The 18,839-nt window shown below is 45.0% G+C and overlaps 1 protein-coding gene across 2 annotated transcripts in view; it reads right to left on the reverse strand.

Annotated features, from left to right (window-relative positions):
- Nucleotides 1–18,839, reverse strand: part of LOC135821148 (uncharacterized) — a 127,467-nt gene that overhangs the window by 31,705 nt on the left and 76,923 nt on the right. For both annotated transcript variants that reach the window (XM_065334212.1, XM_065334211.1), the window contains 9 exons: nucleotides 18,678–18,749; nucleotides 16,481–16,555; nucleotides 13,266–13,384; nucleotides 9,135–9,245; nucleotides 8,434–8,613; nucleotides 8,051–8,263; nucleotides 2,784–2,999; nucleotides 2,078–2,296; nucleotides 665–880 (listed from right to left, as the gene is read on the reverse strand). In XM_065334212.1, the coding sequence (XP_065190284.1) occupies nucleotides 665–880; nucleotides 2,078–2,296; nucleotides 2,784–2,999; nucleotides 8,051–8,263; nucleotides 8,434–8,613; nucleotides 9,135–9,245; nucleotides 13,266–13,384; nucleotides 16,481–16,555; nucleotides 18,678–18,749 (1,421 nt within the window). The remainder of the gene's footprint in view (nucleotides 1–664; nucleotides 881–2,077; nucleotides 2,297–2,783; nucleotides 3,000–8,050; nucleotides 8,264–8,433; nucleotides 8,614–9,134; nucleotides 9,246–13,265; nucleotides 13,385–16,480; nucleotides 16,556–18,677; nucleotides 18,750–18,839) is intronic.

Genomic DNA, 18,839 nt, shown 5'->3' on the forward strand with positions numbered 1-18,839 from the left:
CAGTGACCCCCGCGGAACGCTGTAACATCAGGTACCGTATTTCCCCGAATAAAAGTCGCATATTTGTACGCTTTACTTCAAGGGCAAAGAAGGGGTTGTGGCTAAGAATTGAGAGTGACATTCTACCTATGTGACTCTACTGAAGTAATATGGCTGAAACCTGAAAAAGGAGTGTGACTTGTAATCGAGTGTGACTTGCAATCGAGTGTGACTTGTAATCGAGTGTGACTTGTAATCGAGTGTGACTTATATTCGAGTGTGACTTATATTCGAGTGTGACTTATAATCGAGTGTGACTTATAATCGAGTGTGACTTATAATCGAGCGTGACTTATAATCGAGTGTGACTTGCACTCGAGTGTGAGACTTGCAATCGAGTGTGTGACTTGCAATCGAGTGTGACTTATAATTGAGTGCGACTTATAATCGAGTGTGACTTGCAATCGAGTGTGACTTATAATCGAGTGTGACTTATAACCGGGGAAATGCGGTACTCCGGATGTCGGTATGTCAGAAACTTCTCCATGGTCACTTCTACACCGTCGGACCAGATTTTCCAAAGATTTTTCCAACCCTTGTCGCTAAAGCAACAGGCATCTCCTCCACGGAAGTGCTCAAATTTCAATAGCGGGAAGGCTAATGACGTGTACCTAGCGTTACTTACACCTGCACTCCACGGCCTCCCAGCGTCCATGCGTTGCGTTCATAGCCAAACAACTGATAGACTGCTGACTGCTTCCATCCGCCGCAGCAACTGGCATGTACGCATCGCTGCAGGTCGCAGTTACCATGGCGCCAACAATTCGATTGGTTGCATTTCCAATGCTGTACTGATATGCGCCATTTGCCAACACCAGGGCAGGACAGTAGGTTGGATTGACTGCAACAGTTCACAAAGCAAGAGAAAATAGCACAAAAAGTGTTTCTACCGAAAATGTGTTAGCATGTTCCTCAAATCTGCCTAAAATCCCTTTGAGACATGGGCGAGCCTTATTGTATGCCCAATTTTTCCACTATTTGTAGAAAAATAAAAAATAGTGGCATATGGCATTACAATATTACAGTTTTTTTGTGGCACAGTACCGTAAAGTACCGCCGGAGCTCCCCACCATCTGGTCCTTTCATGGTCGTGCTGTGGAGGTGGTGTCCTCTCTGAAGGTGGCACGACATGTACCTTGTACACACATTGCACGCTGCATAGTCAATCTGTACTCAGTTTGCCGCAAAGCCCCACACAAAAAAACATGCCGCAGTAAGCTTGACCTTAGTACGCTAAGGCTCTCACACCGTACAAACTTTGTTGCACTCTGCCATACGATTTCCTTTCCCTGGCTGTAAAATCAAGGCGGGGTGCTTTCATGAGACGGGGCGCTCTGGCGGTACTTTACAGTATCGGTAATGCTGTAAAGTCTAAAAACTATCGGCCAATTCAAATTTCGGCCTCCCAGGGCTAAAACCCATGTTGGCCACATCAAATTCTCGGCCTGTATGGCTGCCTTTATACACTGTCACATTGAACCTTGAAAAACGAAATTTCAGCCGCGACAAATTTTTGGCCTAACATGACCAGGCCGAAAATAGCCGAAAATAAACACGCGCCGAATATTTTGTCCACTTTCAGTATGGTATGTGTAACTTGGAGGTCCGGATAAGACTAAGAGACATATGAGTGAATGAGAATAAACAACATGTTGAAAGGTTACAACATTTTTTTGTCCTCAGACTCAAAGAAAAAAATCAAAACAGCCCTCCCCCCCCCCCCCCAAATGTTTTGAAGTACGAGTAACTTATGACGTGTACCTATAGTGCGTTTCAAAAGTATAGACCTCTAGACTTTTTCGAATAATTCAAATTTGGCTTGAGCTTTTTGAGAAATTTCTTCGGAATATTGCTCAGGCAGCTCACGCAATTTTTCTCATATAAATTTCTAAGCGATTGGATAACAGACGCTCAATTTCGAAAAAAATATGCACAAGGTGATCACAGATTTTATGTGGTATAGATGCTGGCCTAACGGTTTTTTGAAACCAGAGGTCTGGAATTTTGAAACGCACTATAATGCCCTATTGATACTCACGATTGCACGCCACCGCCATATTCCAACGCCCATGTGTTGCATTGACTTCCAAACAACTGACAGACGTTGGACTGCTGCCGTTAGTCTCAGGAACCGCTCCGTACCCATCATCACAGATTACATCTGCGGTGGCATCCAAAGCGCGATTAGTTGCACTGCCGAAGATGAACTGGTACGAGCCGTGTGACAAGGCCAGAGCAGGGCAGTAGTGCGGATTTACTGCAACGGTACGTGAGGAAAGAGAAGACAATGGCACCTACATTGTTTAGAAATCACAATAACCATTACCGGCTGGATCGACATATCACGAATGCTTCATTGAGTCAAGAACAGAAAGATGATGATGAACCATGGATGTGATGAACAAGAAATACACTAAATGAGAAAGAGATCAATGTCTTGAACAAATGTACGTGGGTGATCCGACCCTCTTTGGTACTCATTTCTAACGGATGCAACACTGCATGCAGCTACCAGATGAGTTGCAGAACATGGCTGCACTTTGCTTGTCTAGGAAGTAAGAATCAGGCTAATTTGGCGTGTTTGGTGGATCATGGAGGATGGTGGCATTCCTGTGCATGCGGAAAAACTCAAGTCTAACTGAGAGCAGGGCCTCTCTGGTGGTATTCTACGGTGATTTTGAAATCATCCCAGCAATCCCAGATGTTTTTCGAGTGACTAATGACGTGTACCTAGCGTTACTTACACCTGCACTCCACGGCCTCCCAGCGTCCATGCGTTGCGTTCATAGTCAAACAACTGATAGACTGCTGACTGCGTCCATCAGCCTCAGCAACTGGCATGTACGCATCGCTGCAGGTCACAGTTACCGTGGCACCAACAATTCGATTGGTTGCATTGCCAATGCTGAACTGATATTCGCCATTTGTCAAATTCAGGATAGGACAATAGGTTGGATTGACTGCAACAGTTCACAAAGCAAGAAAAAAAGGCTGCTTATTAACCATCCACTGTTTACTATCTGCACCCTACATCCTCCCATTATAATGGAGCTCCCTTCAATTTAGAGTGCGTCTTTGGCAAATCCTCAAATAATAATAATAATGTTAATAGGCGTCGAGGCGACAATAGTTTTAGAATTGCGATCAACAGAACGAGCTGAACCGACATTTTCACAAAGGCTTTTATTGTATTCAAAAAACGAGTGTATACGAAGGCAGTGAAGAACATGGAAGAAAGAAAAAATGTGATATGGAAGAAATGATGAACAAAAAATTTGTACTTCGAACTAGTTTTCGCACAACACTCCTCAGGAAGCTACGTTGTACTAATGAAAAACAATCCAGAAAGATACTAATAAAGAGAAATGGAGTGAGAAGAAACAACACCTATGAAAATGATAATCCTAGCACTAAGGTAATAACAGGAAAAACTGCGAAAGCACTTAACGAACTTGTAAGGACTACTAGTATACTGTGACACAAGATATGACACCATGGCCAACCAGAGCCAAACAGACAGAACAAGTTGCTACTAAAACAATTTCAAACGAATAATGCTGTCCTTCTGGACACACAGATTAGGCTTATGAATACGTTGACAAACGGCTTCTAACACACTCAACTGCAACTTATAACCATGACGAGCTTTTTTCTTTCTTCCATGTTCTTCACTGCCTTCGTATACACTCGTTTTTTGAATACAATCAAAGCCTTTGTGAAAATGTCGGTTCAGCTCGTTCTGTTGATCGCAATTCTAAAATAATAATAATAATAATAAATATAAAATATCACACAGAAGTATGTTTTAAGGAAATGTGTTTGCGTGTCCCTCAAATCTGTATAAACTCTCTTTCGGCATGGGTGAGCCGTATGCCTCATGGGACTAAACATTGTTCACAAGTATCGGCTGTTGAAAGTTCAAAGTGGACCTGGCAGCTATAGCCTACAACTGAGATAATAATATAATAATAATAGATGATCGCTAAAGGCAGAACCATATTTTCCTGAGTATACTTTTTGAATTCACACTCTCTAAACACCACTAATTGACCCACAGAAAGTCTATGCGCCTTATACTATGATGGTCAAATTGACGGTGTAGCTTATACTCCAATGCGGCTTATATAATATACTCTGGAAAATACAGTAGTCTAAAAGAGGCTATACCTGCAGCGACCAAGAATCAGTGAACACGGCTGTAATTTCTCATGTAGCTCAGATTCGGCTCATTTTATATCTGGTCGGACCTTGTTCACACACTATGCATTCCTGTTGCAAAATTTCTAATTTTCCATGGTTTGCCGTTGTATTCCCGACGGCGCTTCCGATGAACCATGGGCCCTTGAAGATGGCGTATGGTATGGCGTCAATCGATTCCTGGGAGGGCATCAGCAAGCCGTCAGTCACTGGTTAAATGGCGAGACATGGCAAGGTAGCTTGTGCTGGCACGAGGACATGTTTATGAATTTGTCCTGCCCCTCTAAAAAGCTGCCATGGTTCGTGGTGATGTCTGCCTTCCGTAATACTGTCTGTTGATAGCTTCCACTGGCACAATGCCCAGGTCATTTCAAATGTAAAAGTGGTGACCTGCTCTTTCCCCGTTACACTGCATTCCTCCGACTCCTTTTCTTCGAACCTCAGCTTTTCAGTAAAGTTTTCGTCATCAGGTTTGCAAACCCGATGAGGGCAATGGTGCTGGAACATTGTTAATAATAACTGTACAGAGAAAAGGAGCTGGATGATTGTAGTGCAATTGGGAGAAAAAGCACGTCTACTCCGCGCCACTTTTTAGTTGTACGAAGCTGCTGCAAGCCTCACCGCTTTTACCTTTCTATGCAAGAGGCCATTGCCGTATTTTCCAGAGTACGAGCCGCACATTAGACACGAGAAATTCACTCAAAAAAATGTCGCTGCGGCTTATAATAATGTATGATGGTCAAGTTACTGGTGATAAGGAGGGTAGATGTCTGTGGTTCGTGACAACAAATCTTGGTGCGGTTTATGCTCGGGAGAATAAGGTAATTCACAACCCGAGGGCTAGCCAGATACCTTCATCCAAGATCGTTATTGCGCAATGCACCGCACCGCCTGTGATATCACATCGCCAATTTTAATATTGTGTAAACAGAGCGCCTTGATCCGCAGAGGGTGGTGGCATTCCTGCGGATGAGGAAAACTCGGCCTTTAGCCGAGTCTCACGCGAATCGTGACTTTTTATTTTATTTTTGTTTTAACCAGGATTGACTCAACACCTTTTAAAAAACAGATATGCGAATTTAATTTAAGCATGAAAACATCAAAAGTTTGCAACTTGTGCCACTTCCACTCGTCCAAAAGGTATTACCGTATTTTTCCGGTTGTAAGTCGACCCTTTACGACTAAAAATAGAAGGAGAACGGGTGGGGTCGACATACCACCGGGATTCGACTTATAACCAGGAACTATCAGTATCTTACAAAAACGACCTACACTGCATGCACGAGTGCACCATGTGTACACATTTTTGCCAGTTTATTGGCCTTTTTCAAGGATTGGGACGTTATATCCACCACTAAGGAATGTTTACATGATTTGTTGATGCATAGCTGAGTTGTCTGATGATTGCCTAGCGGCATGAAACTCAGAGTTACAACCAACCTGAACGTCCTCCGCTGAGTCTGCTATGTACTAAGCTCTGTCTCTGACATTGAGCACTCTCTGCAGCTCGGGGATCAACGGATTCGTGATTTGTTGATATGTTAGTAGAAGGGAGTGGTTAGTAGTGCTTCTTTGGGTGAAAACTTTAAAACGCAGAATTGAGACCTCCGGATACGGGGGTCGACCTATAACCGGGGTCGACTTACAACCGGTAAAATGCGGTATATTGAAGTAATTAAATATATATATATATATTTCGTTGACAGATGCGTTAAGCCCATGGATCCTTCCATGAGTGACATGCTAACTTTAACTGGCCCAGAATCTGCGAAAACCAGGCTTAGGGTGAAATTTCACAAAATGACTTTTTCCCATTTTCAGCTTCTACTCGGCATGGGGGGTCAGGAAACAAAATATTACAGGTGTGGGTCGACTCATAGCGGTATTAAAAGCATCTCAAACACACCAGTGTATTGTGTTAAAAAATCCAAAAAAACACAAAATTGTTATCACAGGAAAGAAATGAAGAGAGATTCACCATACTGAAGGAAGAGACATGGATGATTTTTGTTTAGGTGACATGACAAGGTAGGCATGTGGGGGCAGGCTTGTTGTGGCCCCTTGGTGCTGCAGGCTGTAGTGGCCATGCACAGTTCTGCATGAATTTTGTTTGCTCCTCACTCAGCACATTCTGGGGCTGAATACATGTACTGGCATGCTCTGGCGCTACACACCACAAGGAAACCCGACTCCAGTTGAGATGGCACCTTTTGAAAGGTGAATCTAGTACAACTGTTCAGAAACAAGCAAGAACACAGCCTTTCAACCTGTTCTACTGTTCATAGTAAGCGCATAGTGTGCTGGCGTGCTGCAGTATCTGCTTGGTGCTGACCAGCAAGTGAAATATCAGCACGCCGTACCTTGCAGCTAGCTGTCCAGCGAGGAAAGTCTCGAGTGGGAGCCTCTCGATCTGCTCGCTCATTCGCCTGGCATTCAGTAGCACTTCATCGCCAAGGACTTCAATTCAAAACAGTTTTCACACTGCGCTTCAAGCCATTTTCCTCGTGAATTTGCTGCAAACGTATGAACTCCGCTGCGCGCGTTCCCTTTGCGTGAGGCCCAGAAACAGCTAGTATCTCTGTACTTCGATTGGCTGGATCGATGTCGTCCAGGTTCTCCTCGCTATCGCCATCACGACTCTAACTGGAGACGATTTCTTCACCATATTCCGCAAGCAGCAGCTAGCGCAGAAATTTCGCCATCCCTGAGTGTAGGAAATGGAATCCGTTCGATCAGCTCAAAAACTCTTCGTTGTGACTAGAGCCTAGAGGAGTAGCAGGGAATACTCTACCGGAAGCCCTTTGACTTCCCTGACTGCTGAAACCCTTCCTGCCATGACTGCTACTTCTTCAAACAAGCGAGATTCTCTTTGGTTCCACTTCACTGCACTCGATCGTCCACGCGACACAACCTTTTTACAAAACATCATTTTTCTCAAAAAAATGATTTTCACCCTAAGCCTGGTTTTCGCAGATTCTGGGCCAACTATTATTATTATAATCCACCCTCCTGTGTGGATTCACAGGAAGTGTGAGTTACGAAGTCTGAAGAAAACGTTGAACGGTCTCTGCTTGGATGACGACTACACCATAGCTCAGTGGTTAGAGCATCGCTGGCTACAAGCGAGGGTCCCTGGTTCGAGTCCTGGTGGTGACAGTCAATTTTTTCTTCAGACTTTTCCCGTTTGTCTCTTTACCTCAAAACCAGTTAATTTTTTATGACTTGGGGCTTCCCGCGTGCTAGTTTGTACGTGAAGTGTGTGGGTACAGTGAGGGCTGCGTCCCACCCGCCCGTGTGGATTCACAGGAAGTGTGAGTTACGAAGTCTGAAGAAAACGTTGAACGGTCTCTGCTTGGATGACGACTACACCATAAGCTCAGTGGTTAGAGCATTGCTGGCTACAAGCGAGGGTCCCTGGTTCAAGTCCTGGTGGTGACAGTCAATTTTTTCTTCAGACTTTTCCCGTTTGTCTCTTTCCCTCAAAACCAGTTAATATTTTATGACTTGGGGCTCCCCGCGTGCTAGTTTGTACGTGAAGTGTGTGGGTACAGTGAGGGCTGGGTCCCACCCGCCTGTGTGGATTCACAGGAAGTGTGAGTTACGAAGTCTGAAGAAAACGTTGAGCGGTCTCTGCTTGGATGACGACTACACCATAGCTCAGTGGTTAGAGCATCGCTGGCTACAAGCGAGGGTCCCTGGTTCGAGTCCTGGTGGTGACAGTCAATTGTTCTTCAGACTTTTTCCGTTTGTCTCTTTCCCTCAAAACCAGTTAATAATTATTGAAGTAATTTTTTGTATAAGCAGTGATACTTACGCCTGCACTCCCCAGTGATGTTCCAACTTCCATGCGTTTCATTGACACTCGAACAAATGGCAGTTCCTGACATACTTTCATTAGTTCCAGCAACTCGACTGTATCCATCATTACAGATCACAGTTGAACCGACAATTCCATTTGTTGCATTACCAACGCCGAACTGATACGCAGTGCTTTCCAAGCTCATAGCAGGACAATAGCTTAGAATAGCTGCAGCAGTTTACAAAGCAAGAGAAGTAGTAGAATCAATGTGTTGGTTATGGTTGTTTGCAATGCTTTTGAGGAGAGTGCCCGAAAACTGCAATTCAAGCTGACGGCAGAGAAAAGTTCCTGCACTCTTTATGTTCAGATCGGCGAAATAAACCGGAGATTGTACTTACATTTGCAAGTGCGGGTGCCGCTCCAGCCGAATGTATCGTTTCTTGGGTGATACAGGCAGGATCCAGTGGTGATACTGTTAAGAGGATAAGAACCGTTCTCGCATTGGAATGTGGCAGAAACGTTCAGAGACACCACAGTAACATGAGGTAAGTGGAACTTCAGACAGGCATCCACGGTACCTGAGAATCGAGGACGACACAAAGAGAGAATAAATGGCGATGATAACAATTTTGTTGAAAGCAAGGACATCAGTGGGGCTCAATTTAAGGTATGCATTTAGGATAAAATCAATTGCATGGTTTGGCGTACCGGGCGGGTCAAGAACCACCTTTCCGCTTCCGTGGGACGCCACCACCGCATGATCAGGTGTCAGGTGCAGCTCCTAAATGCTGGGGAGGATAGATCAGATCCACCAACTAGAGGCCAAAGGCCGAAATCCCATTTGCCACATCCAGAGGGGGGGGGGGGGGAGGGGTAGGGGTAAATTATATTTGAAATACATAACGCATGTAAAACATTGTGAACTAGCGACATGCTCTTTAATAACAACAAAATAATTAATTCAAATGGGTGATTGACAACGATAAGAATCCACTCTAATGAATAAAAAAAAGAAAGATTATCAGATACTCAGCACAGCCGAGGATGATGTGGCATTGCAATGACAAATACCACCGTGGCAGTTCTACATTCAACTTACTCAGACATTGATAGGTGCCCACTGTGCCTCTGCACCAACGCCGAGCATCACCACATGTGGTGACAGCGCTGAGTGAATCACAGCTGCTATGACAGAAGGCTTTAGTGATGTCTAGACGGGAGAATAAAAACACAGGGAAGCATGCTGGCATTAGCCAAGACTAATTCAGACTTTCATCTAACATTACAAAACAACAAGGACAATCAAGGCTGTTTGCTGCTACTTCACGTTTCATGCTCTCGCAATCATCAGGCAATATCCGAGGATGAAGGATGTTGCCTGATGATTGAGAGAGCATGAAACTTGAAGTAGCAGCAAACAAGTGTCGGTTGTCCTTGTTGTTCTGTATTACGCTCTGCCTCCGCGGTGGCAACGTTAGTGCGAACTTCTAATAAATTGTCTGCTTCACGCGCTTGTCCAAATTCTAGCCCCATCTGTATGCATGTTCCAGCAGCGCTGTGTGTTTCATTATCACCTTTAGAACTTTGTCACCTTCAACTTCTTTGGGTGTGCCACTTCTCTATGTAGAAAGTGCGCAATTCCGCCACTTTACCCTAGAAATACTCGGACTCATTCCTTCTGTCTGCAGGGTATGGAATATCTACCCAAGAACAAACTTCCTTGCTATGGAGTGGTGTTGTGGATGTGGGCCAGGAACGCAGTGTGGAGAGGTGGACGGTTAAGATTTTTTCAAATGGCCGAGTTTGTCGCTACATCTCAGTTACATATAGCCCAATATCTGAGAAAATCGACCTTCGGGGCTGTTTCGGTGAAATTGATTTTTTATTGCAATTTGATGTGTAGCCTTTGTAGAGTAGTGTGACTTTGTTTCACGGCCATCAGACCAATATTGACCATGTAGAAAAGCATCATGGTGTTCCGTCAAAATCTGTTGCAGACTATCCTGTCAAGTATGTCCATCACCAGGAGAACAGGTAAATCACCTCTCCTTCTAATGCTGCTATTGCTGCTGTTGCAACTACACAACCTCAATAAAGTCACGGAATGCTGGAAATGAAGTACCGGAACAGTCAAAATACTGTACCATATTAGTTGGCTATTGATATCACATGGAAACAGTTTTTGGTGGCTCCAAACACACTGATCTTCCAATATTGTAAAAAAACCAATTCATTAACATGACTCAGACTGTGGTTGGCCTTGATCAAACTCATCCAGGCCAAGTCCCCATCATCGTCGCCCCGACAGGTAATTACTGCGTGTCACTTGTGCGCGATCGATTCACCTGACATGCGCTCTCAGAACTAGAAGAGCTGTCGCCGCTTGACAGGATATGGCTGGCAAATGCCCCCTCCTCATCTATATTGGCACTGATTCATCTTTAGCCACTGGAAGGTGTAAGAATAATAAGAATAATAATAATAATCCACAAAGAGCGATGCATCACCGTCCATGGGATCGCGGCTGCTGCCCTCCGTGAGCCCAATAACCAACTGACACAAGAATCGCCTTCAATTTTCTTCCGCCATTGTGGTCTCTGCACTTTGCTTTGACGGAATCGATTTTTTGGCGAACAAATTTGTTTTTAGTGTTTTAAAAAACGCGTAGCCCCAGCTGAAGGTCGAAAGTCTCAGATATCGGGCCATATATCTATCTAACAAAAATGATGCTGTAACTGCGTCTTGACTGCTATCCTGCAAGAAAACCTATTAGGACGGTGTGGAAAAAATTAAATATATATTCACGACAATGAGACTGAATTTTTCCCATGAGCAGGAACACCACCGCCCCCCCAGGGTAAAGGTGCACACGCAGCTCCTAAATTGGAGATGGTGGTGGCGGGGGGGGGGGGGGGGGGGGGGGGGGGGAGTAATTGCGTCACACGAAATTGCGCATCTATACGCAATATCTACAGAACCTGTAGGGAGAGCATGTGTGTACTCGAGTCTCATCTACCGCACGCCTTCTTCTTCTTTTTCAGCTCCAGGATAGCCAAAAAATTATATTGCAAAAAGGCCTCGATTGCTGTGCTTGTTGTTCGCGCAAAGTGGATATTCAATCGAGCAGGCAGAGGACAGAAGACCCTGGTTGAAGTTTCTCGTGGCACAGCACCACCACACACACAGATACCTTGCAATGTCCTGAATATACATGTACACCGCTGTCCGCACAATGCTGAGTTCAATATTGTGCCATTTCAGATTGCTCCTGATGATCCAGTGTCTGCTCCGGGGCCAGGTCGGCCAGATTCGCGACCCGGCTGGGGTACTTGGACCCGTTTGGAAAAAGAAAAAACGGGTCACTTGTGACCCGGTTGGAAGTCATGTCAAGTACTTTTTATGCTTCAAAGTAGGGGTGGAACGAATATTCTAAATCTCGACGAATCAAATATCTTCCTAAACGAATCGAATATCGAATACTCTATAGCACAATAATCTGAAAGACTGATCTGGCTATTCCCCTGTCGTTGTTGACCAAGTAAACAGTCGAGTCATGTTCACTAGTCTTGTGAGTCATAGTTCCTTTTCTCAACATAGTAATTATTATAACACATGTACATATCACTCCATCCATTCTAGAACCAAAGGTGAAAATGTTCCTTCCACAGCGTATCCAAACGAATATATTTGAATATATTCGAATATTCCTTGCAACCCTAGTTCAAGAGGTACTCGCTGATCCTACTTATTGCAATGTAGTGACACGTGGTATGACAGGCTGCAGCTAGTGCAGGCGCAAAGCAGGCCGGCCTGGACATGCAAGCAGTGCCCATTACGTTCATGCACGTTCAGTAAAACCTGTGACTAAAGACCACCGTCACTAGCAACCAGCCTGGTACTAAAGACCACTTCACCAGGCGCGGACGGTCTCACATTCATTATAATGGTTGTGCGGTGCAAACCTCTAACTAATGACCACCTGCCACTAAAGACCGCTTTCTCTGGCCCCAAGGGGTGGTCGTTAGTCACAGGTTTCCCTGTACAACCAGCCATGTGCATCAGGGAGTCTTCAAATACTTTTCCGTTCACCATTCCCTGATGCACAGTAGTAGTCGCACTTGTTACATGCTCGACTCTGGCTCAGTTGCAGGAGTTGTGCCGGGTACACGCGTACCTGGTTGGTTTGAAATCCTAGAGCAAACACTGAGATCTACCACAACGAGCAGAACTGAATCCTTCCTCCCAAGCTGACGGTTAGGCTGCCAACATGACGGAACAAATGATCCCTGGCAGCACCAGACGACAGAAGTCGGAGGCCATGTCCTTCGCGGTGACATCCATCTCCAAGCAGAAATCCATCCGCATCTCGAAAGCTTCTAGAAATGGAATGGGCATCTTTTATAGCCAACCGTTGCTGGTGACTAAAGCTTACGGGGACTCCAAACACATCCGATATATCGACATGGAGCGACACAACACACAAAAGAAACGACGTGAAGGTTTTAGGTACCATACTTTCGTGCCTTGCATATGAAGCCAGTTGGCGCTGCTAGTGTTTTTTTCTTTCTTTTTTTCCTACAAAATCCACATATCTCCAGACACTGGGGTGAATGATGGAGTGTGGTGGTGGGGCCCATTAAGCTCCGCCGACCAGAGGTCTTGGCTTCATAGCTCCATGGACGCATACCCGGCGTGAAGGCTTGTGCATTGAAATCCAATATGCCCAGCTGCGATGCATGGGTCCTGTACGCACTAGCTACTTTCCACAGAGCCAGCAGCATGGAGTGTCAACTCGGAATGCCTTTTTTTTGTTTCCAGCTCCTAAGCTCGAAGTCCTTGTTCTTCTCCTCCCGAAGCCACTTGAAGTTCTTCTTGTTCGAAGTGCAAGTGGCTCATAATTATCGTTTGGTCCGGATCTGTACGGCTGAAAGAATATTGAGAGACTGGATCGAGACAAATGTTTTGCTGGTCCTTGTTGTGAGAAAGCTGGGTGGTTTGGAATTTGATCTTGTGTCCGCAGCAAGTTTGAGATGCAATGTCCACCATGTCTCTCAAATACATACTGATTCTGTCACCTATCAAGAAGGTGGCTGGTTTTTATGGAAAAAATGGCATGAATTCCTGTGGCAAAGGTAAGCGCAAACTGCGGCGGCGTGGAAAAAATACAAGCAAATTAGCGGCAGAAGCATAGTTCTTCAAGAAAAAAATGTGTACTTCAAGAAGTACTTACTAGTGTTGACGAATAACTCCACAGCCGTTGGTAGTATCACAGTAACTGTACTGCTGAGAGTGTAATTGGTCACAGCGCACAAGCGATGAGTCTTCTGCAGTGGATTATTAGATAAGTCCCTGGATACGCCAGCAGCAACAAAAGGAACATGTGCACACACGTGACATGCACACAGTTACGTACACAGTAGCTTGAACACATACAAAACACACAGAACCAGACAGATGCATGTACACGCACACATGCACAGGTACACACACACACACACACACACACACACACACACACACACACACACACACACACACACACACACACCTTGACCTTGTGTACAGCTGCCAGTAACTGGCTGTGCCGCCCCGATGCTTGGGAGGAGAGGAGAGCGTGCAGTCATGACGCCCTGCAGACATGTCGCCGGATGTCGCGGAGCCAATGGAAACGTCTCCCACACTTGCACTCATGTGGAAAGTGACCACGATCAACAGGCTTGCACCCGCCTCTCCGACAGTTGTGGCGGCTGAAGCCTGAAGCCGATTTGCAGCAGCGGTCACAGACACTGCAGTGATGATCGCAGCAGCGCTCAGTCGAGACAGCGTACCAGGGTGGGGACGCCGAGGGCAGAGATGCTTGGGCTGGAGGCGATGAGGCGTGAGCAGTAGCGGTTGGCTCCACTGTTGTAGATGGTGATGGCTGACAACGGTGAACAGCCAGGCCCCCCGCACTTTTAAACCCACGCCGGCAGGTGCTGCAATGCCGTGCACCACGCTGAAGCTCTACCGGAAGCCTATGCTCAGCAAGGCAATTGTGCCGCGTAAGACCCGACTGTTTGGTGAATGTTCTGTTGCAGGTGTTACAGTGAGCAGCCGGCTCCAGTGCAGGACGGTCCACACTGGGCAGATAGATGCTGCGCCACTCTCGTCGCTCTTGTGTGGACTTGTACCACTCTGGTACATAGAGTAGAGTAAGATCCGAGCGAACGGGGTCCTTCCACCTGAGACGTGGTCCATGTGCTGGCCTGGTCTGCGGCAGCCAACCAAACAGAAGCTGCTTCGGAAGGCGGTCATCCGGCATGCGGGCAACATGGCCAAGCCACTGCATTCGCCAGCGACGCAGGATGTCAGAAAGCAGATCACTATTACCCCAGCGCACACGCAGCTCGCTGTTGGCGATGTGGTCTGCTTCCTGGTCCATGCGCGATACGCCAAGGATAGCACGGACGCACTGGCGGTGGAAACAGTCCAGACGATCTTCATCGCGACGCAGCACAGGCCAGGATTCAGAGCCATAGAGGAAGACGCACAACACGCAGGCATCATAGATTACTCGCTTGTGGAAATGTTGTTGTATTCTTTCACTTAACAGAGGCGGCGGAAGGTATTTTGGGTGGTACGGTCAGCCATCTGAACTACAATTTACTCGTGGAGTTGGGGTGGCTCCTATGAAACGTTTGAAATTTTGAGCCCAAATCAGTGCCTTTTTTGATTCACAGAGTAGATCTACCATGCCCGAGACAAAGAGTGGTATGGCCAATACCGTAGTGACCGTAGCGTGTCCGACGCCCTTGTTTAAAGCACAGGCAGTATTGCCTTCTCACCAGAGATTGGCTCTCTGATTCCTACCAAAGACGTGGATGAGCATTGGAAGTCTATATGCGGGCCGGAAAATTTCCCAGGGAAATCGACAATCGGCTAGCTGGACCAATCTGTTGCAGAATCTCTTTCCTATAGATATGGACTCTTAATTGCATAAAAGAATTTTCACTGCGATATAGCTCATCCTGCTAACAGAACAAACTGAACAAATTTAAGCTGTGTTGAGTATTCCACCAGACATAAGTCCTGTTGATCTTTTTTGACTATTCGCAAAATCTTATGAAAGCGCGCTTTCAGACATGGCCAGACAACAGCGAGTTAATGGAATTTTAAAGGATTTTTGGATTTAGGATTTTTTTACCCTCAGTTCCAATAATATTCACTGAAGAGCGGAACACGAAAATCGATTTTTGAATAATAAAAATCCTTTAAAATTCCATTAACTCGTTGTCTGGCCATATCTGCATCTATTATACTCTTTATTGCACTCATAAAATTGCTTTCTCCACGCTGACTCTTTAAAATTACTATCATTATTCTTTACACATTTCTACCGGATGAGTGTGCGCGGCGAATGCAATGTAGGGATCAGACCAGCTTAATAATATTATTATGTTCCCTCAGCAATACATGCAAGCAAAGAGAAAAGAGGACACAGGCAACGGAAACAGTTCCAAAGTGCAGGCAAGGATTGTATGTGTGCCCACAGGTGCGACAGGTGCCTTCAGGTGCAACAATGCCTAATGCTGCAAAGGAAAGAACATAGTACTTCTGATGCTCTTGCACTGTCAAAGGTCACAAGTTGACTCCAGTTGTTTCGCTGGTATCATGCCACCTCAAAATCAATTGTTCTCTTCCTTTGTAAGACCAGGAACAAGTGGGGCAATTGCCGTAGGTATACTGCTTTCAAGCAACACTCGCCTAGACTGAATATTTTCCTATTTTCGCCTAGACTGAATATTTTCCTTAATCAACTCAGAACTGCAAACTGGACATTCAAGAGGCTCATATTCAAGGTGTGATGCATAAAAACATAAGTTCACAAGGGTAAGAGAGACTGATGTGTTCAAAATCGGGTTATATGCGTGTGTCCAGATGTAGGGTTTAACCCTTTGAGGCCCAAAATATGGATGTATCGATACCACTGTGATGTGTCTTCTTTTCAAAATGCAACCCGGTGTAACTCGGCTGTCTCTTGGCCAAAACAAATGATAGAAAGGTCTATGGGCTTAAGACATTTCGCCACTATCGGCTCGAAGTTCTGGTATAAGTAGAAATTGGGCACCAGCGGGAGGAGTCGGGAAAGTACAAAGGCGTGCGACGTGTTGACACATTGAAAACTCGCAAGCAGATGCAGGAGTGACAAGAACACTTTCAGTTGCTGGAACAGCCGACAGATGTACCAAGACATGTGTAGCCAAAGTGCTAAAGTACGTGTCGAGTCTGCAGACCATACTAGCTAGCAGGACACAAAAAGAGAGGGATGACTTGGAAAGGCGCTGCATGTAGGGTCCATCCCTGCATGCATCCCACATGGATTACTGCAGTAAGTTTATGAAACTGTTGAGGGGGAGATAGAATCTAGCATTATTGAATATAACAAGCGCAAGTGCTCGTTCTTACAGTTTAGTTAGAGTTCCATTAATGGGTTGGAGTAAGTCTTCTGGTAGTCTGGTGATATTGTTCTTCTGCAAAAACCTTCAAAGGAAATGTGGAAAACAGAAAGGACACATGGAAATGAGTTATGAACTGCTGTCCACTACTGAAACAGTAATTTTGTATTACAGAACATTTGTTGCCTTATGATTGCGAGAGCATGAGACTTGAAATCGCAGCAAACAAGCCTTGATTGTCCTTGTTTTTCTGTTCTGTATTACGCTCTGCCTCCGCCATGGTGTTGAGCACTGTCAGCACACTGGGTACATCCTTCGAGTAATAGTAAATATTATAAAGTCGGCGTGGAGACAAGAAACCTAATATCGATGAAAGTAAAGTGAGCGCACTCATACCACAAGAACAATGGAACAATATTTTATGTTTTGAACGTTGTTTTCATTATTATGATAATCATCAGAAATCTTCATCACATTGAGAGTTGGACAACAAAGGAAAGTTATTTATGGTACCACAAAGTGAACATTATTAGATCTAAAACTAACCCAAGAGACACTAATATTCTAAAGCTAGCACTATTGGAGGCGTGATTACATGAGCAGCGAGCAGCGTGAAAGCAAGTGTAGATTGGAGAAATGCAGAAAGAATTTGTTCATCGTACTTACACTCTTCACTGAACATACCAACACTCACATACCCACTCACATACTTGTACCTTTCTCATCTGCATTTCTCCAATCTACACTTGCTTTCACACTGCTTTCACGCTGCTCGCCTTTTAGCGCATCAATCATGTGAGCAGATGAATTTTTCATGTGTGCTGCTCAAGCAAAATGGATATCATTACATTGAGCTGTAACTGCATCGTTTAAAAATTTTCTGTTGACTACAGGCAATCCGTTGCAGTGCCACATGTTTTTTTTCTAGCAGCGTGGCTCCAGATCATTCTCACCACTGACGTCGCTGAAGATATGACATGAATACCCTTTGCAAAACATGTACTGTACAGGCAGAAAATTTCGTCGGTCAATAATTTCCAATGAAAGGGAGTTTCTCCGGTTGTAAAATTCGTCCATGGATCATAGGAGTGTATTGAAAAGCTGGACAAATCGACATTAGTCCGGCATTTAATTTAGTCCAAAAGCTCCTTGGACGAAAAAGACGAAATTATATTTCAGACGAACATTTCTGCTTATACAGTAGCTCTTGCCCATAGAACTCTGTGCGGCACTGTATTTGTGAATCCAATCGTGCTTGAAAGAAAAACGGCTCTTTTTTTGTGGATAAAGTCACAGGGCCTTCGCCACTGGTACGGCTGGTGTTTCCATGGCCGTACCAGTTTTCACCAGTTCCACTTTCATGGGCTGCTCAGGGTGCAATTGATTATCTGAAGTACTAGTAATAAGCTATCCTCATACGCTTCTTGCTGGAGTCTCTACTTCCTCAACTGTTCTTCTTGTCCAGTGAAGACTACTGCGCTAGCTGTTATATCTGTTGCTAGAGGAATTTGCAAGTGAAACAAACAGAAAATGCATAGAGGTAGAGACATACAACAGATCTAGTTCGAGGAAACACTGAAAAATCGTCATAAAAAATAGAAAAACATCGATTTCAAAAGTCCCATCTCTATCCCAGGACTTTCGCATGACATCCCTGGACCCCAGGACAAACACGCTATTTGCTGGACTGTCCCGGGGAACCCTGGATGGCTGGTATGTATGTGAGCAGGACTGTTCTTTCTCATACCTCACATCAGCCATAACAAGTGCAGGGTTGGCTGCGGGCAGCCATATTGCATTATTCTTGAAGGGTAACATCGATAAAATTCTATGGATAGGAAGGTACTGATCCCTAACTAGTAACAACAACAGCACAAAACGAAACAAAACAAAAAACAAAACAAGCCTGCCAACAGCTGGCACCGCACACCGTAATTATATTAGTACGGCAAACACAAGGGCGGGTGGATGGGCCCTTGCAATGCAAGACAAAAAAGAGACAGATTCAAACTGCGCAAGCGCCTTTTCCGCGCTTGCGCGACCTTCTGTGTCATTACCATGACACCAGCATCAAAAATAAAATAAAATAGAAAAAAAAACACAAAACAAAACAGAAAACACGCATCGCAGATGTTCATCATTCGAAAGAACAATGCTTCTCGTTTATTTCAAATTCAGCCAATGAGAAGCGTACACTACATACGTACACTGTATGTAACTGTGCAAGGTTCTGAAAGAGGTTGGCTGGAAGTGATAGAATCATGTTCTGTTCCAGATTCCTACAATCGGAAGAGTAAAAGCAAAGATTATAGCATACGCCATCAGATGCAGTCACAAGCTAGCGACTGCCGACCACTGTGCCAGGGACG

This window comes from Sycon ciliatum, chromosome 7 (assembly GCF_964019385.1).
Source record: "Sycon ciliatum chromosome 7, ocSycCili1.1, whole genome shotgun sequence".
Lineage (NCBI taxonomy): Eukaryota > Metazoa > Porifera > Calcarea > Leucosolenida > Sycettidae > Sycon > Sycon ciliatum.